Source organism: Xenopus laevis, chromosome 2S (genome assembly GCF_017654675.1).
Source record: "Xenopus laevis strain J_2021 chromosome 2S, Xenopus_laevis_v10.1, whole genome shotgun sequence".
NCBI lineage: Eukaryota > Metazoa > Chordata > Amphibia > Anura > Pipidae > Xenopus > Xenopus laevis.
This window is the reverse complement of record NC_054374.1, coordinates 149,144,316-149,165,245: the sequence shown is the minus strand read 5'-3', so window position 1 is coordinate 149,165,245 and position 20,930 is coordinate 149,144,316. Positions and strand designations below refer to the sequence as shown.

At 42.5% G+C, this 20,930-nt stretch overlaps 1 protein-coding gene across 2 annotated transcripts in view; it reads left to right on the top strand.

The window, feature by feature from the left end:
- The first annotated feature begins 7,853 nt into the window (after positions 1 to 7,853).
- Positions 7,854 to 20,930, top strand: part of sgcg.S (sarcoglycan gamma S homeolog) — a 129,581-nt gene continuing 116,504 nt past the window's right edge. Inside the window, exon 1 of one of the 2 annotated variants that reach the window (XM_018250284.2) lies at positions 7,854 to 8,234. In XM_018250284.2, coding sequence (XP_018105773.1) covers positions 8,187 to 8,234 — 48 coding nt within the window. In that variant the 5' untranslated portion in view covers positions 7,854 to 8,186. The remainder of the gene's footprint in view (positions 8,235 to 20,930) is intronic. The other variant, XM_018250283.2, reaches the window with a different exon arrangement.

The following is a 20,930-nucleotide window of genomic DNA, read 5'->3' as shown; positions in this document are numbered from 1 at the left end:
CACTTCGCCAGGCAAAGTTTTGCCAGGGCGCCACTAATTCAATAAAATCCAGAGTTGCGCTCAGGGAGACGAAAGGTAGTGAAGTTGCGCTAGCGTTAATTTGTCAAGCAAAGTGAAGTTACACTAGCGATGCCTAATTTGCATACGTCGCCAAGTTAAAGTACAATGGGCATATATGTAGCAGCAAATACATTACACTACACAAGCCTGGGAAAGCTTCATAAAATAAAATAGAGTTGTTATATTGCCCTATACATGTGCCCACTGTATAGTTTATGTGCCATATGTTAGGAAATGTAGGGGGGAAGGAGGGTACCCCAAAAAAAGTCACCCTTAAAAAAGTAAAAGACGCTAGCGTTTTCTGGGACTTAGAAAAAATTTCAACTTTTTTTGAAGCAATCCCTATCTACTCTATTACACTTCACCTGGTCTGAGGTGACGAAGGCAAGTCTGGTGCAAGAGGTAACGTTCAGTAAAATGCGCAAGTTAGTGAATTAGCGTAATTACGTCTCTTCGCCATAGCACAAATTCACCTGACGTAAGGGTGCTAAGTAGCGCTAGAGTAGGTCCACTTCGCTAGAGAATTTACGCCAGCGCCCGTTAGCAAATTGGCAAAGTAATGAAATGACGTCACGCTGGCGAATTTTTGTTACCGTTAGCCACTTCGCCCTTTAGTAAATTTGCCCCTAAGTTCATAGTTGGAAACTTGGATGTCAAAAATCCTGTTTGTGCAGAAGAGGGATGTAGTTCAACAATGGCACCCTTCCTCCGCATATTGATTACCAGTTAAGTTGAAAGCTAGTTCTGGTACAGGAAAATGGTCACATTTTGGCGCCCTACTTGGGGCTAAAAGGTAAAAACGGATAAAAAAAAAAGGTAAAAAAGAATATAGTTCTTTTACTTTTTCTGAAAGGCACTAGAGTGCTGCGCCAAGAAAGAAAAAAGGACTTTCCAATGTTCATGTCTCAAATGAAAAGGATTCGGATTCTGTGGTTCTGAGGGTGGAAGGCAGCGGATAGCCATATGGGACACAAGCTGTCTGGATACGTAGGGAGGAAATGAATAAACAAAGAGGTGGTGATAAAAAGAGAATACTTTTACAAAAAGAGGCCCTATGGATAAAAAAGTTATGTGCTTTGGAACCACTAGGTTTAATTGACCAATGGAGTGCGGCTAGTTTTCTGTAGAATCAGATACTAATGTTGTTTCTTTCTTTAACATGATAGCGCTGCCATTGAACTTTGAAACCGTCAGTAGGGTAAGATACATTTAGCAACATAATTTGTTATATATATTGTTGGCAGGAAAGCGATAGTCTCTGTAACTATTTTGCCTTTAATGCAACATAATGAATTAAGTGTTGCTTTTTTGCCTATTTGATAAATATGGTATAACAGTTTCAGCTAAATTTGGCTCAAGCAGGCCCAAGGAGGGCAGTGCAGGGGTTAAAGTGTTTAATGGACGTGTTACTGACTTGTATAGCTCAGACATTTGGAACCCAGGGATCTTGGGATAATGAATCACTACATCATTGCACATATGGAATGAAGATATTGGACTTTGTCTTTTTCACATGGACTTATAATTGTGTAGCATATCTACACACTGCCTCGTACTCTTGAAGAATGGAGGTAGGTCACTGTTCTCTGTTTTGGAACAAAGAGACCTGCAACTTGCCCCGTGAGTACAGCACTGCCAGTGTTTTTTAGCCAGGCAGGGACAGGCATGTAGGCAATGCCCCACTTTTAAAGGAGAACTAAAGCTTAACTAAAGAAGTAGCTAGAAATGTTGTACATTATGTTTTGGACTTCTGTACCAGCCCAAGGCAACCGCAGCCCTTTAGCAGGGAATATCTGTGTCTCCAAAGATGCCCCAGTAGCTCCCCATCTTCTTTTCTGCTCATTCACCGCACATGCTCTGTGCTGCTGTCACTTACTGAGCTTAGGGACCCACTCACAATATACAGTACACATAGAATAGAAATGTCACAGTATAAGGCTGATTAGTAATTAATACAGATAATTACTACATGGCAGCACAGAAACCAGTGCAATTAGCATCAGAATTTAATAATCAGCCCTGCAGCATCAGTTTATATTACAGACCAACCTCATTTTCTGCTGGATAATTAGTGACGACCCCTAAGCTTAGTGTAACACTATTTTGGACTATACAGGCCAAACAGGTTTAATGTCCAGCTAGTGCTTAGAGCATGGGTTACATGTGACTTTAACACTTAAGGCAAGGCCTTCGCTAAGTGGAAGAATAAAGGCGTGGTGTAGTGTAACTACAACTCCCACTGGTTACTGTGCAATAAAAATAGAAAAGAATGGACACCAAGAGGTTCTTGCAGTGAAAACAAAAGAGTAACAGTTTATTTGTCCAAGATAAATGACCCACTGGGTTACTTACAATAATGAGGCATATGCAGAATATAATATCAGCAGACTAGGGCAGGTGGATGAGACAGCTGAGAATGTGGCTCCACTGAGGATGAAGTCAAGTAATAGGGCAGACCTCCAGATGTACCTTGAAATGGTTCAGATCCCACCCAGTGGAGTGGTCAGGGACAAACTTACTAAAGGGCGAAGTGGCTAACGCTGGCGAAAATTCGAATCATTTTGGCACTTCGATAGCGAAGGAGATAGACTCGCAACTTCGCACTCGCCAGATGAATTTTTCGCTCTGGCAAAAGAGCGTTACTATGCAAATTCACTACGTTTTTCATTGTACTGACCGTTACCTCTATCGCCAGACTTGCCTTCGCCACCTCAGACCAGGCGAAGTGCAATAGAGTAGATAGGACTTGGTCCAAAAAAAGTTGAAATTTTTTCTTAGTCCCAAAAAACGCTGGCAACTTTTAATTTTAACAGGGTGATTGGCCGAAAAATATCATAAATTATTTTTTGGGTACCCACCTTCCCCCCTACATTTCCTAACATATGGCACCTAAACTATACACTGGGCTCATGTGTAGGGCAATATAACAACTCTTTTATTAAGGTTTCCTGGGCTTGTGTAGTGTAATGTATTTGCTGCAACATATGAGGAAGGGCAGGGATTTAAAGCCATAGGGGCACATTAAAACTATGGGTCCCTACATTAGCTTCTCAACAGCTGCTCAGAGCCCACTGAGCATGTGAGTGTCACAGACACTTTCCAAGATGGTGACCCCCTGTGACAAGTTTGAAGTCCTGGATCATTGCTGCTATTGACAAGCTGAAACTTTAAGTTCAGTATGTAAAATACAACATACTGTATTTAACCATATTCTTTAGTTCTCCTTTAAGTGGGAGCAGCAAGGAAGGTTTAACTAAAGAATGTATTTTTATTCCAGCTAGAGGAGCAGAACACAGGATTTCCTGGGACACAAACAATGATCTGGTTGGTTACTATGGGTTACTAGACCCACTGCACTCTTTAGGAGTTTGAACACTCTATTACCCACCCCAGTTGATACAAATAATGAAAAGATGAAAATGGAAAAGAAATAGAATTTTCAGCCATTTTAACATGCTTCTAGCTGAAATACCCTTCCACTTCTTGCAAGTTTTTCTGCCTGCCTGGCTGTCTCGTTGTTGGGATAAATCAGATGTTTCCCATCAGGTGCCCAACATTTATTGTTCTTTTTATAATGCTGAAGTACAGTTGTAAGCAAATAAAGGATGCAGCGCTGGCCAAGTTAATATTAAAGGGACGCTGTAAAGAAGTACTTACTTGTGCTTAGGTCAGAAAAGTCATAATATTTAAAGTTTTAAAATATGAGATTATGAGCACAGGGCAATAAAATATTATGAGCTAATGGGCACTAGGGCTGCCAACATTTGGCCAAAACATTATAGAAGAGGGCGGGTCCATGAGTTGAGTGAGGAGCTTGGAGAAGGTATTGGGGTAGATTGAGTGGGTATTTGAGGCAGATCAGAGGCATGCCTAGGATGGAGATTTAGGGCAGGACTCGATGATGCGTCTTGACCCGGCACGTCGCAATGCGACTAAACGCATGCAATGTTTCTGGTCAAAACGCATCATCGAGTCCTGCCCTTAGGGATAACAAATTTACCAGCAAGTTCATTGGTATTACATTTGCAATACCGGTCCCAGCCTTGTTTAGGCAGGTGGCACCACTAATTTAACACATAACATTCACCCACATGCACTCCCCTTAAGGAGGTGTTTCTCTTTTAAGTTAACTTTTAGTATGTTATAGAATATCCTATTCCAAGCAACTTTGTAATAGGTCTTCATTATTTATTCTTTGTAGTCTTTAACTTATTTGCCTTCCTCCTCTACCTCTTTCAACCTTTTAAATGGGGGGGGGGTCACTGACCCGAGCAGACAAATAAAACTTTTGTTCTGAGATGCTATAATTTAGTAGTTACTATTATTATTATACTATTTTTATTTCTTATCTTCCTATTCTGTCCCTGTCCTATACCTATTCCAGTCTCTCTCGCAAATCACTGCCTGATTGCTAGGAAAAATCAAAGCCTAGCAACTCAACTGCTGCTAAAAATACCAATTTGGAGAGCTGCTAAACAAAAATCTAAATAACCGGAAAAGAAACCCATAAAAAATAGAGAGTGAAGATCAATTGTCTCAGAATATCTCTGTCTACAACATACTATAAGTTCATCGAATGGTGAAATGTCCCTTTAAATGATTAAATAACCGGTGATGCAAAAGTGGAGGCAAGGTGCATTATGGGGGGAAATTAAAACATGGTGATTTAAACCAGTTTTTACTCTTTGAGCAGTCACCCCCCTCATACGTGAGCCCTATTGTTTCTTGAAACCAAAAAAAAATGAAATACAGTAGCATCATGCATTATAGAAGGGATTCTATATAAATGTATATTCAGGAATACAGTTGGTGTCTCACAAGACAAGGTATTTATATATTATTTATAGTATATATATTTAAGTATTTTATACTTTTCTTTACATCTGTGTTATTTGTAGATGAAGTTTGTGCAGAGTTATCTTTTCTGAGCCATTTACTTTAATATAGGCTTTAGCTTTTTTCTTTTAACATATGAATATTTCATTGCAAGAAAAATAGTATTAGTAAACTCTACATCTTTGCCCAAATCTTAAACTGGTACAACCGCACCTGCAGATCTGGATAAAATGAAGCGATTGACTTAATACTCCACTGGAGGTAGGTTACAATATAGGAAGTAATCCATAGGATCCAATCAAAAATAATTTGGTTAATATTTAATGGTCTTCTTCCATTCGAATGACGACAACCAGTATCTGATCCTTTCTCCTGTGATTCCTGCAACATTGTCGATGCATGGCTTGGCACAACACCCACTTCTAATCCACAGTTACCAAGATAGTTCTGGTATTCTTGTCCAGCCAGTTTTTATTATTTGTAGTTTTTGAGTTATTTAGCTTTTTATTCAGCAGCTCTCCCGTTTGCAAATTCAGAAATCTGGTTGCTAGGGTCCAAATTACCCTAGCAACCGTGCATTGATTTGAATAAGGGAATAAAATATGAATAGGAGAGGGCCTGAATAGAAAGATGAGTAATAAAAAGTATCAATAACAATATGTTTGTAGCCTAAAGGTGGCCATTCACGGGCCGATAAAAGCTGATGACCGAGTCGGCATCTTATTGGCCCCTGTATGGGGCCCCCCGATGGGCTTCCCCGATCGAGATCTGGCCGAAAGTCGGCCAGATCTCGATCGGATGGGACTAAAAATCCCGTCGGATCGCGGCCGCATCTGTTCGTTGATGCGGTTCCATTCGTTAGGATCCGATCATTGTGCCCTAGCGCCCACGATCGGATAAGCCCGACATCGCCAAACAAGCTGATCTCTTTCGTGCATGGCCACCTTTAGAGCATTTGTTTTTTAGATGGGATCAGTGACCCCCATTGAAAGCTGAGAAGAGCCAGAAAAAAAATGAAGACCAATTGAAAAGTTGCTTAGAATAAGCCATTCTATAACATACTAAAAGTAAACTAAAGGGGCTGTTCACCGTTGAGATAACTTTAACTATGAAGTAGAGATATTCTGAGACAATTTGCAATTTGTTTCCATTATTTATAATTTATGGTTTTTGATTTAGCTTTTTATTCATCTGATCTCCAGTTTGCCTCTCAAGCTGTAACGAGGGTCCAAATTCCCCTAAAAGCCATGCATTGATTTGAATAAGAGACTCGAATATGAATAGGAGAGGCCTGAATAGAAGGATCAGTAATAAAAAGTAACAATACATTTGAAGTCTTACATTGAAATTGTTTTTTTTAGAAGGGAGTCAGCGACGCCCATTTGAAAGCTGCAAAGTGCCAGAAGAAAAATGCAAATAACTATAAAAAAAATGAAAACCAATTGCAAAGTTGCTTAGAATTGTCCATTCTATAACATAATAAAAAGTTATCTTAAAGGTGAACCACCCCATTAACCAGAAAATATTAGAGCAACTTCCTACACAGATGGAACATTTACATCCCATAATTTATAGGGCACACACATAAATCTATGGCACAACGTTCATTTCAATGAAAAAGACGTGAAAATGAGTAAACTGAGCCACAGAGCTACATAAAGTTTGCTCCATCCGTAGGCTCGTGCGGTAGTCTGGGAGTGACTGGGCTATTTACATTGGATCTGTAACTGGGTTACCTGATGCTGTTTAATTGTTCTCTGCCAGCAGACTTGGGGTCGTTGACCCTCCTACAATCAAACATTGCCTGTTGTCTTACACCCAGGGGCGCTGTGCCAATGAGGGAGTTGAGAACCTCGCCTTACGCAGCAGCATCCTACTAGTTATCAGGGGTGGCAAAAATAACGCTACTGGTAACTCTAAGAGCCGAATTTCTGGTTTTCAGAGGCAGGTACTGGCAATAGAGATGTGGGCATTTCAATCATATGGAAAATGCTGGCCCTGAATTTAAGGCTCACACCTTGTGATGGGCGAATCTGTCCCATTTCACAGAAAAATTCGCAAAACGACAAAAAAATTTGCGAAGCACATTAAAGTCAATGGGCGTCAAAACTATTTCGACGCGTGACAATTTTTACACGAGTGACAATTTTTATACACGTGACTATTTTGGCCAAATGCATTAAAGTCAAGGGGCGTCCGAATCATTTTGATGTTCGCCAATTTTTATGCGCGCGCCAACGTTGACTCGTGAAAGTTTTTCACTGGCTAATTTTTTTTACCACCTCAAATAATCAGAGTAACTGTGCATTTGGGGGACATAAAATCAAGGTTGTACTTAGCGGTGTAACTACCGGGTGAGCAGCGCCAGGGCCCGCCCCCCTCGGGCCCGCCCCCCTCTAGTTACGTCACTGGTTGTACTGTCAATGGTTTTATAGTTATTTGTACAGGTAATTGCCATATTAGTCTAAGAGATCTACATGGCTCTAGTTTGGCAAACTCTTGCTCATACAAAATTTCGCCCATCACTACCTCCTGCTGTTGAATTGAATCCATGTATCAGAAGTCAGTTCTCCTCTATGTCCGTTAATCCGCTGGCTTTAGCCAAAAAGTTTTCAGGATCAGCAGGAGTCAGAACCAGCAGTGCAGGGACTAACCAGCCAGGCAGCTACTGCTTTCAATGCCAATATAAGAAGCTTCTAAAACCTTTGGAAATATGTAATGAATGTGTAGAATTTCGACAATATTTCATTATGGGGAAAACACTGTATTTGTGGTGTAGAGGAGACCCCCAATTAAAGAAATAGCCAATTAAACACAAGAGCTGCTAAGGGAGCTGTTCCGGAGTCCTGAGACAGACTGTTGTAACCCGGTGCCGCAGGGGTCTCAGACTCAGTCGTTCCTTGCGGGGCTTCTGCCAATATAAAGAAGCGCGATTCCCGGGAGCGGCCAATACCCCGGGCAGGAGGGAGTCACGTGAGCAGAGGGGCAGATCCCGGGGCGGGGGAGACACAGGTGAGCGGCGCTTGAGCTGCGGGAGGACAGGTCGGGGCTGCGCTGGGGAGGTGAGAGAGAGGCAGTCGCCTGTGCGTGCGCCGTGTGTCAATGAAGCCTGGTCAGTGCGCACCGGACTCTCCTCTCAGCTGCTTTTAGCCCCTGTCCCTCTCGGGCTTTGATGCATCTGGTCGCAGCGCTGAGACTGTGTCTGACACATGGAGCGACAGCCTGACCCGGAGAGGGAAAAGTTGCCTGAATGAGGGCGATTCGATCCCGGGATCTGCGTTCCGCTGGGAATGAATTTACAGCCCGACTCTATTGCTGTAGCCGGATCCGGACACTGGGTGAGTCCACAGACACATGGACTGAGGTTATACTGGGGGCCCCTGGGACTGAGGTTATACTCGGGGCCCCTGGGAGTGAGGTTATACTGGGGGCCCCTGGGAGTGAGGTTATACTGGGGGGCCCTGGGAGTGAGGGTTTACTGGGGACCCCTGGGACTGAGGTTATACTGGGGGCCCCTGGGAGTGAGGTTATACTGGGGGCCCCCTGCCCTGGGAGTGAGGTTATACTGGGGGACCCCTGGGACTGAGGTTATACTGGGGGGCCCCTGGGACTGAGGTTATTCTGGGGCCCATGGGACTGAGTTTATATTGGGGGCCACATGGAGTGAGGTTATACTGGGGCCCCTGGGAGTGAGGTTATACTGGGGGCCCCTGGGAATGAGGTTATACTGGGGGCCACACGGAGTGCGGTTATACTGGGGGCCCATGGGACTGAGGTTATATTGGGTGCCCCTGGGAGTGAGGTTATATTGGGGGCCCCTGGGAGTGAGGTTATATTGGGGGGGCCCTGGGAGTGGAGTTATACTGGGGCCCCTGGGACTGAGGTTATATTGGGGGCCACATGGAGTGAGGTTATACTGGGGGCCCCTGGGAGTGAGGTTATACTGGGGGCCCCTGGGAGTGAGGTTATACTGGGGGCCAAATGGATTGAAGTTATACTGGGGGCCAAATGGAGTGAGGTTATACTGGCCCCCTGGGAGTGAGATTATATTGGGGGCCACATGGAGTGAGGTTATATTGAGAGGGGATCATTGCTGCCCCAACTTTGTATGTAGAGCTGTTATAATGAATCCTGTACTGATTTCATCAGAAAGTAACTTCACTATAGAGCAGAGGTCTCCAACCCTTTTCACCCACGAGCAACATGCAGATTGTATAAAAAGTTGGGGAGCAACACAAGCTTTAAAAATGTTCCTGGATGTGCCAAATAAGGGCTGTGATTGGCTATTTGGTAGCCCCTATATAGACTGGCAGCCTCCAGGAGTCTCTGTTTGGCAGTACACCTGGTTTTTATACAACCAAAACTTGCCTCCAAGCCTGGAATTCAAAATAAGCTCCTGCTTTGAGGCCACTGGGAGCAACATCCAAGGGGTTGGTGAGTAACATGTTACTCACGAGCTACTGGTTGGGGATCACTGCTATAGAGATAGACCCATAGATCTGAGCCCCCTCATTCATACAGTCAGAAATGCCAACCTGTCACCCCCACATTTATATAGTGCATGTGCCAAGCTGTCACTCTCCCCTTCCCACCAGTGTGAACTACAACCCTCTGCATCTTCTGCCAATATTTGTCTGCTGTTGTTCCTGGGCGTTGCAGTTCAGCCACAGGTAACAGAACACAAATCGGTGTTTCTCTCATAGGGAACGTTTCCTACTGCCGTTCTCTGTCTCCTGCTGAAATCACTGCTCTCGGATAGAGACTCTTCTTCCAGACGATACTAAAAAAAAAAAAAAAAAACTGAGATTTTGTCAATTATCTTTTTAGTTCTTTAGCTGGTTGTGCTACTATTTGGAATTCTGTCTCTTTATCTAGTCCCTAGGGTCCCCACAATTAGAACCTGTCTCAGAATAATTAATAATGAGGCAAACTTTCCCTTTAAGTGTCAGCCATGAGCGGAGCCTCAAGCATTTCTAGCCAGCGTCTTTTTCCCTATTAAAAAAACAAGACCTAAAACCTGCACAATTTGGCACTGGAGTGTTATAACCACAGACTCAACAGTCTACGGCAATTAAAGCTTTAATGTTTGCTCATTGGCTCTCAGTATTCCCTTCCCTGAACATTCCATATCCAGTACTGTGCTCTTGGGGGTTCCCTATGACTTTTCTCCCCAGCTTTCTGCTGCTCCACCAGTAATAACCCCTGAGTGACTGATACTCTCCTTATGAGGAGTACAGGTATGGGATTCGTTATCCGAAAACCCCTTATCCAGAAAGCTCTGAACTTTGGAATGGCTGTCTCCTATAAACTACGTTTTATGCAAATAATCCAAATTTTTAAAAATCATTTCCCTTTTTCTCTGTAGTAATAAATCAGTAGCTTGAACTTGAACCCAACTAAGATTTAATTAATCCTTATTGGAGGCAAAAGAATCCTATTGGGGGTTGTTAATGTTTTAAAGGAGATATATAGGATAAATGAAAAAACCCTAATTTTGTAGGCAATTATAAGTAATATATGGTGTTGCTTTTACATTAAAATTAATATCTTTAAAAATCGCCCCTATATTGGAGCTCCCTATAGATGTTCTTTGGTCCCTGTCTGTGTTTGAAATGAGGATGGGCGTGTCCTAACGGTCCCTGCCAGAAGCACATTAGGAGGGGGACAGCCAATCACAGCCCTGCAGTCACACAAGCAAAGACAGGCTTCAGTTCCCTATCAGGTCCTGCTGGCTGCTGATTGGTTCCTGTCCTACAGTGCAGTGAGCTGAGAGCTGCCGGCACCCCTGCACAGCCTGGGAATTCAGGGAGCAGGAAGTGGAAGGGAAGGGAGGGATTATTAGGGTTTTTGAGAAATATTCAATAAATCAGCCTGAAACACTACGTTTTAAAGCACAATTTTCTATATTTAATATATAATGCACTGGTAGATTCTTATTTTTTACACAATATGTCTCCTTTAATGATTTTTCTAGTAGAATTTAGGTATAAAGATCTAAATTACAGACAGATCCATTATCCGGAAAACCCCAGATCCTGAGCATTCTGGATAAAAGGTCCAATACCTGTATTATTTAATTATAGGGAAGATGGAGCTAGATTGTTCCTGCACACAACTCAATTCAGCAATGATCTTACTTCAAAGAACTGCATTTAATAGCAGAGCACAATGTGACTCTATAAGCAGGGTTATCTAACGTATGGTGCCCCAGCCTGTAATTGAACTACATCTCCCAGCATCCCTGGCTTGTTAGGAGTTGGAGAATGCTCTGACATAGTTTTATGGTATTTAAAAATAAATTTAAAAATAAAATTAATGTTACTGGTCCTTTAACCGTTTAAAAACAAACAAAGATGTCTGCAAAAAAAAAATAGTGCTACTGTACATCCAGATAATGGGTCTTTCTGTAATGTGGATGCCTGTTCCTAACATATACTAAAAAAACTTTTGTACATTAAAAAGAAATCCCAAAAGAAAATAGATTCATGCAACATTGTTGCCATCGAGTGTAAGATGCTGGTTTATTAGATCAGTGGTTTAACTATCAAGGAAGCAGACACCATGGGGGGACCCAAGTAACAAGGGGGCCAGCGTCGTCTGTAGTGTTCAAATCCCCCTCCCCTCTAATTGACCCGTGTGACAAGGAGGGGGTTTGTCAATGGTGGGAGAGGTTATCAGAATACAGGATGTTTGAAACTGGATCTCTATACCTTAAGAATAATTATAACATGAATTAAACCCAATTGGTTTGTTTTGCCTCAAGCAAGAATTAATTATATCTTAGCTGGGATCAAGTACAAGGTACTGTTTTATAAATTACAGAGAAAAAAAGAAACCATTTTTAACATTTTGAATTATTTGGTTAAAATGAAGTCTATGGGAGACAGCCTTCCTGTAATTCAGAGCTTTCTGGATAATGGGTTTCCGGATAATGGATCCCATTCCTGAAAATTTCAGAGTTCCCACAGTGGATTGCATCAGTAGACACTGGTATCCTGCAGGTTTAAAAGTCCTTTTGGATACAGTACCTCATCTGTTTGTTGATGCGGTCCTCGATCTGACTACCGTATTCTCCTCGTTGTGATCCGATCATTGGACCCTACGGATCAGCTGATAACGCCCACCTCAAGGTGGGTATATCGAGGAGAGATACGCTCGTTTGGCGAGACAAATGAGAGGATCTCTGTATGAATGGCTGCCTTAGTTATGCTTAGTTATACCAGGAAGCTCCGTTGTATTTCGGAAATATATCTGAATCGGTCCCATTTTGCTTCACTGAAAACAGAAAAAACAGCTGTCCAGCTTCAGTAATGATGCGAGTGGTCTGTACGCAGGCCCAGACTGGCAATCTGTGAGTTCTGGCAAATGCCAGAGGGGCTGCTGTTAGATGCCATAGAAAGTCACTGTGGATTGGGCTGGTGGGGGACTGGTTGGGCCTCTGTGTACTTGAGATACCAGGGCCTGTTTTCACTCCCAGTCCAGACCTGCTGCATGCGAAGTTTCTTATGCAAGGTGGTGGCAGAGATTCGGAGGAAAGAAAATTAATAAGTCAGCGCAAAATTTTGGAAGGGATTTTGGGGAATGGGGTGGTGCCCCATCATAGACTATAATATGATGAGTAAGCTTTTCTTACTCTTTAAATATCCTTAAAGGAGAAGGAAAGCTACTGAGACAGTTTATTGCCAATGGATTAGCCACAATAGCGCAAGCTAGAATGTTCTGCAAAATGCTTTACCGTACCTGAGTAAAAAGCTCTAGAAGTTCTCTTTGTTTAGGATAGCAGCTTCCATATTAGCTTGGTATGACATTGTTTCCTGCCTGAGTCTCTTCCTGTTCACTCATAGCTCTGGGCTCAGATTACAGCAGGGAGGGGAGGAGGGAGAAGGGAGCAAACTGAGCATGCTCAAACCTGTGCATTGGAGGTTAAAGCTGAAATAAGGGAGTCTGATACAGAAGCCCGTGTACATAATAGAAGGAAGCATCATTGCTTTGAGGGTTTACTGGTGTATTTATATAGACCTTTCTGATACAGCTTACTTAGTTTTAACCTTTCCTTCTCCTCTAGAAACAACTATTTATTGCATAATAAGTATATACAATTTTCACCAAACCTTGTTAGATATGGTATATAAAGTGATTAATATTTATCGCTTGGTGTTTGCTGCGGTCACACAGGTGGAGCTTCTATTCTTGGCTGAAAAGCTGTGACTGACACTGAGCAGTTCAAGGCAGAGCCAAGCGCACGAGGCTGCACACAGAGATCTGACTTGTTATGCAGACGGCAGCGAATGTATATTATTGCGGCTTTCCTTCCCTTGGCCAGCAACTATTGCCAACTGCATCATACGTGGCTTGGAAGGTGACATTAGCAAGATGCAGTCATTTTATTTTAATGTTTTGTTAAGTACCCCTCGTCCATTTCTCTGATTATTTACTCTGATATGTATGCAGGAGATGTTCCCAGGCACTCGGAGCCACCGTGGAGAACAGAGCTTTTATCATTCTATAGGATTTACAGCTACACAACTGTTTCTTATTGGCAGCCAGCAGTCAAGGAACTGTTTCTCTTTAATTACTTCAAGGAGTTCACTGGCAGATTACAGATACATACTAGAAACCATCCATTGAATAATATAATCCAACCAATCAGAGCATGAGATTGTTTCATGTTCACATACAGGTATGGGATCCAACCCATTCTCCAGAAAGCTCTGGGTTACAGGAAAGCCATCTACCATCGAATCCATTTTTATCAAATAATTCAACATTTTAAAAATAATTAGCTTTTTTCTGTGTAATAATAAAACAGTATCTTGTACTTTATCCCAATATAATGAATCCTTATTGGAGCCAAAACAATCATATTGGGTTGAATTAATGTTTGAGTGATTTTCTTTTAGTAGACTTGAGCTATGCAGATCCAAATAAAGAAAGACCCCTTATCTGGAAAACCCCAGGTTTCTGAGCATTCTGGATAACAGACCCTATACCTCTACATATAGTCATGGCCGCCATCAGGGAGGTACAGTTGTCCCGGGCCCTGTGGGTTGGGAAAAGCCTGACCAACACATCACTACGCCTGTTAATGTTAATCAAGTAAGTAAAGTATGGGGGAACCCTGGCAACCATTATTTTTTTGTTTTTAATATTTAAGACGGGGATCACTGGCCACCAATTTTTTTTGTAGCTTGTAGGGTTGGGGCCTGACCACCAATGATTTATTTGTAACTTAGGAAGGAGAGCTGGCCACCAATTATTATTTTACTTAGTGTTGGGTGCCCTGGCCACTAGTGGATTTTTTTTGACCAATTGATTAAACCAAATGACTCTTATTTGTACATTAGAAATGCGGGCAAATTCTAAAATGAAATGCAATTTAGGTTGGAGTAGGTACCTGCTTAACGAGTCTACCTTGATATGGTGGCTGGCTTTATAATCCTTTTGCCAAAAGTGTTTTTACTGTTTTAGCTCTTGTGTGGCCTTTTTACTGTGGGGTGGGAGGGTTCTGGGGTGGAGCCTTGGGCTGACCTGGGGTGGGTGGAGCCAAGTGGCTGGCCTGGAGTGGGTGGAGCCCAGGGGGCCCAAAAAATTGTTGTTCGAGGCCCAGACATTTCTGATGGCAGCACTGCAGATAGTATGGAGTGCTGTATATACTGTTTATACTCCTAAATGACAATGGGAGTTAGGGAAGAAGATGGTTTATAGTAGAATACGGTTCAAAATTACTTTCATTTGCACTTATTGTGGCCAGAACTAGTGATGGACAATTTTTTTTGCCAGCCATCGTTTCTCAGCGAAATTCTGCATTTTGCCCTCTGCAAACCTTTCAGTGAAACTGCGGCAGAAATTTGCAGCGTAAAATTATCTGCGACAAAAAAAGCCACTCGACAAAAAAAAACACCTATTGACTTTAATGCATTTGGACAAAAAAGTCGCCTTAAGTAAAAAAAAAAACCCATTGACTTTAATGCACTTGGAGTGAAACAAATTGTTGTGTGGATTTTTTTTTTGACACTCATTGACTTTAATGGATTAAGCTAATCTTTCACCGTTTTGTGACTATGTTCGGCGACAAATTCGATCATCGCTAGCCAGTACCCTTCAGTACCACCTCAATTATAGATAATGTATGTAAGGATACAATGTATGTCATATACATCAGCATATTATAGTAAAAATATTTCAGTGGGACTCAAGGTGCTTCCATTGGGATGTGAGTACCCAGTCTAATTGTACTTTATTGCTTTTGCTCGTAATGCAGGGAGTAGGGCTAGGCCAGCCTGTGTAGTTAAACCCCACTAAGATGGTAACAGAGTCGGTTGTCAATGAGGAACATCACCAAAATGTGTGAAGACACCTTCATGTGAAACCCCACTTATCTAGACTTCTTCATGTGTGGCTGTGCATTCAACAAAATTCAGCTGCACTCTTTAAAATTGGCCCTGAAAGGTATCTCTTGAATGTGCCTTTAACATTTCTGAAAATTACATTTTTTAATGAAGTATATGAAGTCAAGCATGCTGGTTAATCATAGTAACCCTCGTTGGAGACAAGAGACTGGGATCTCGCAGGCTTCAGTTACTGTACTGCTGTGCAGGGCCATGTCAGTCATTAAAGGAGAAGGAAAGTAGGTATTTACTTGGGGGTGCCAAAAGTTAGGCACCTCCAAGTGATTGTATTTACTTACGTGACACACCCTGGTCCAGTGCTCCTATCAGCAGAAACCTGCACCAGTCCGGGGGTTCTTCCAGCGAGCACCGCAGAGTGATTGGCTACCTTCTTCTTCATGTATCATGTAAAGCCAGAAAGTGGATCGCTCTGTGGTGATCACTGGAAGAATACTGGTCCGGTCAGTGTCGGACTGGCCCGGCGGGACACCGGGAAAATACCCGGTGGGCCCCGACCCTTAATGGGCCCGGGCCAGACACCTCTCCAGATATCTTTAAAAAAGTTTCCCTCCCGCAGCGCCGATCAGCGCAGCGCCTTCTGCGCATGCGCCAGGTGCCTTCACGCTGGTGCGCCAAGCGGCGCCTATGTGTGCGCGCGCTCAGCGCGTCGCAGTAGGGGTTGGGGGGCGGGTCGGAAGGGGCCCTGGACAGTAGTCCCGGTGGGCCCCGGGCCCCCCAGTCCGACCCTGGGTCCGGTACAGTTTTCTTCTGATATCAGCACTGGCCCAGGGTGTCCTGTAAGTATATATAAACAAACAAGAGAAAGTCGTGCTCACCACTAATTTTTAAAAACATTAAGTGGGGGTGCAATGAGGCACTCAACCCATTATCAATATATTTAGGGCATTAAAACATTTTGTGCTTTAAGCTACTAAAAATACCTCACCCTTTAAACAAAACAGGAATTGTTTGTCCATATATTGCAATATATTATCTGGCCAGTCCTATGCTCAATTTTCATCAGATTAATTAAGGATTCTATTGCTTTTTATACATTTTATAAAGGGACTAAGTTTTACCTACAACTTAATTGCTGCTTTTAAAGTTAAACTCCCAAGCTTGGTTGCCCTTTTATTAGCCACCAGTGGGATCACCTGACTATAGCTGGGAAGGGTGGGGGCTACAACACGGAGCTGGCCACTGCTCCTGTATAAACAGTGGCGTAACTACTGGGGGAGCAGGGGGTAAAATTGCACCAGGGCCTGCTCCCCCCTTCTCCCCCTCGATGACCGCCGGAGATCGAATTGCAGCACCGGAGGTAATAAAAACACGCATCTAGAGGGGGAGGGGAACCCGGGTGCACATATTGTGCCCGTGCCTGGTAGCAAAATACAGACAAATACAAGAGATCCTCTGCACTCAACCAGGGCCGGATTTACATAGTGGGCTCCCCTAGGCCCACTGCCGTTCGTTGCCCCTGTCGCCTGCTCTTTATTCGTGCAAATTTTCATCATCTCGACTGGCGCAATGGGGATTGGTGCACAGGAAATGTAAAAAATTATTGTATCTCCAGCGCATCCCCAGTGTTATTGAACCAATGTGGGTGTGGTTGGGTAGCATGCCGCCTCCTAAAATCCTGCTGCCCTAGGCAGGTGGCCTTTCCACAAATCCGGGCCTGCGCTCAACCCATTATCAATATATTAAGGACATTGTCGTTCTGCTCAAGAGATGGGTTAACTGGTAGCTCAATCTCGCGTGAGCCTGCAGATTTCTTTTAGACAGAGGAGAAACTGCACACAGACACCATCTTTCTCTTGCTTCAAGAAGACAAAAAACGTTATTAACATTTCTGCATTAGCAGACAAAGATCATCTTACATGACACTGTGTCAGTACCATATTACTTTGGGATCTGTATGAGAGCACACAGATTAGTGCCTTAAACTACTAAAAATGCCTTACCATTACAGGGATTGTTTTGAACAGGTAAGTATATACAATCACTTGGGGGGTCTAACTTTTGGCACCCCCAAGTAAATATGCCTTTCCTTCTCCCTTTTTTTTTTTTTTTTTTTTTTTTAACAATCAAATAATTTATTGGTTTTATAAACTTAAGAAGTAAACTTACATAACCATGAAAGGGGCAAATTCACTAACCGCCGAAAATTCACCAGTGACTGCTTTGCTCACAGCCAGGTGTAGATTTGCCAGGACAATGCTAATTCACTAAAATCCGAAGTTGCGTCCAGGGCACCGAATCCTGGCGAAGTTGCGCTAGCGTTACTGCGCTAAGCGAAGCGAGGTTGCGATAGCGTTGGCTAATTTGCATACGGCAGGAAGTTAAACTTCAATGGAAGTATATGTTGCAGCAAATACATTACACTACACAAGCCCAGGGAACCTTAATAAAAGAAAATAAAGTTGTTATAATGCCCTACACGTGAGCCCAGTGTATAGTTTCTGTGCCATATTTTAGGAAATGTATGAGCGCTGCTGCACCCACTGACACAGGGGAACCAGAAGATACCACCATCGCCATACTAGGCAGTTCATTCAGGGGTTTCCTCAGCACCCCTTTGCAAGCACAATTATGTCAGTATTCTGGGAAAACATGCTGCATTGTGGGGACAAAACTTTTAGTATGTTATGGAATGGCCAATTCTACAGCAACTTCTTAACTGGTCTTTGTTATTTGCTGTATTTTCTGTAATTTTTTTTTAATGATTTGCCTTCTTCTTATGACTCTTTCCATCTTTCAAAGGAGGGTCACTGACCCCATCTCTGTAAGGATACACATTTATTGCTGTTGCTAATGTTTATTACTCATCCTTTTATTCAGCCTCTCTCCTATTCAGCGACCAGATTGCAGAAATTGCAAACTGGGCAGCTACTGAATAAAAAGCTAAATAACTCAAAAACCACAAATAATAAAAAATTAAAACCAATTGCAAATCCCACATCATACTAAACGTTAATTTAAAGGTGAACACCTCCTTTAAGTCATAAGGTTGTTTTGGGGATAGTGGGACTATCTGGGTGCTGTTTTTGTATTTGCTCTAGGGCTTAGGGTTGCCATCTGTCCGGTTTTGACATGGACAGCCCGGGTTTCAGAATGGCTGCCCGGGTCAAGACAGTGACTGATCACCATGTCATAGCAATGCACCATAAAGTATCTAGACCCACCCTGTGATTTCCCTGACCCATCGCGTTACATCACTGACCCGCCCCGTTACATGACTGACCCGCCCCTGTGACATCACAGCCCCACCCCTTCCCCGGATCCTGAGCCTCAGAAAGGTGGCCACTGCACTGAGTTTCTGGCAGCAGCAGCTCTCCTAAGGTTTGATTTGTAGAACATTTGCCTTGATCTTCCCACTTACCTTCCTGGTCTTCTCCCTTCAGCTTGTCTCACGGCCCCTGTTCTAGTGACACTACCTCCATCAAATCCTTTAATATCTGTAAGAAGTAAGTCTGCATGAATAAGTCTGGGGATGTATTCTTAACGACCATGGCATACGTTTCTGAAGATGCCCTGGAGTAGGTTGTAGAACAAGAGTGTCCATACTTTATTAATGCAGGGTCTACTTTTATTGATGTTGTCCCATTATGATCTATATCCATGGAAAATATTACATTGCTTTAGTAGAGAATTTATATTTCTATATTTAGCAAACAACTATTTCTTGTGTAACCTTAACATAATAAATATTTGAAAGGTAAGAATGAAACAGGTGGGTGATTTAGACAAGCTGTTTGTTGGCAGTCTTGAAATCTACTGATCAACAGCTAAAGGTCTACTGGTAGATCCCAATCTACCTTTTGGGGGCCCCTGTAATGACCAAGTATTAGGAAACTCTAACCCCTCTATACAGATGAGTTCTTGGGTTCAGGACAAAGTTGTGTGTCTGAACCCAATGCCTTTATCATCTGATGTGTGTTCCGAACGACCTGTGTCCATATAACTGAAGGTTCTGCAGCAACAACTGAGCACAATTCAGATGGATCATTGCTTTTGCCAGATTTAATGATTGATACAGAATCCTGTATTATATACTGTACCTCAAGAAAAGTGAAATCAAACTGCTGCCTTAAACCGAGCTGTCTGTATAATGGTAGCTAGAATGTGCTAGGATATAGTACAACATATATACGGTGTATCAATCATGAGTCATGTAAGCCAAGGTTTTGTAGTTTATTCTGATAAATATTTTGTACAAATTTTCTGCTGTAGTTATCACTTCCAGCACTGGGGAGCAGCTCAGGACAAGAAAGGCTGTAATGATCCATTGCAATGTACTGTATATTCTCTTACTGACATTATCTGCAAAGATGAACTTCTACTGTTTCTTAAACCAGGGGCAGTCCAGATTGAGGCCTGGGGGCAAGATATGAAACCTGAGAGTTTTTGTTTTATTTCTTTAATGACATAATTTAATAGGATTTGGTTCATGGACTTGTTGGTTGGTATAACAGAGATATAGCAACAACACTATCTGCTTCTGTCATAAATCTCTGCTTATTAACTCTGGGCCCCTGGCTGTTCAATGTTACAATTTCCAGCATCTTGTAGCAATATAATAAAACATGCTGACTGATGTAGGTCAGGAACAGTTAAAGAGCCAAACATAAGAATCACTATTAGACAGATATTTGCAGGCAAGTATTTCAGAGCTGTTCCTCAGTTTTGCCTTCCATGTTGGAACAACTGAGCCATTGTGAATGTTAATTGTTGGCTGTAGCAGTGTAGTAAAAATGAAAAAAAAAAAGCAGGTACTAAAAGCCAATATGGGCACTTCAACAATAAATAGAGTTGCAATAAAGCAAAAATAAGTAAAAGGGGAGGATATACTCACAGTTCACCCCAATCCACAGGTGCATAGCCAGAAAAACCACATCAATTGTGAGTCCCTTCAAAAATCAGTCAAAGGTATTAAAAAGTACAAATTATTTATTAGGACATAGTAGACAGCGGCCTAACGCGTTTTGTGCCTTACTCATAGGCACTATAGCAGAATGGTGTCCTTTCGTTAGCTATCCGTGCCAGCATCATCATGTTCATCTGTGAACAAAAACAAGTTAAAGGGATCCTGTCATCGGGAAACATGTTTTTTTTCAAAACGCATCAGTTAATAGTGCTACTCCAGCAGAATTCTGCACTGAAATCCATTTCTCAAAAGAGCAAACAGATTTTTTTATATTCAATTTTGAAATCTGACATGGGGCTAGACATTTTGTCAATTTCCCAGCTGCCCCTGGTCATGTGACTTGTGCCTGCACTTTAGGAGAGAAATGCTTTCTGGCAGGCTGCTGTTTTTCCTTCTCAATGTAACTGAATGTGTCTCAGTGGGACATGGGTTTTTACTATTGAGTGTTGTTCTTAGATCTACCAGGCAGCTGTTATCTTGTGTTAGGGAGCTGCTATCTGGTTACCTTCCCATTGTTCTTTTGTTTGGCTGCTGGGGGGAAAAGGGAGGGGGTGATATCATTCCAACTTGCAGTACAGCAGTAAAGAGTGATTGAAGTTTATCAGAGCACAAGTCACATGACTTGGGGCAGCTGGGAAATTGACAATATGTCTAGCCCCATGTCAGATTTCAAAATTGAATATAAAAAAAATCTGTTTGCTCTTTTGAGAAATGGATTCAGT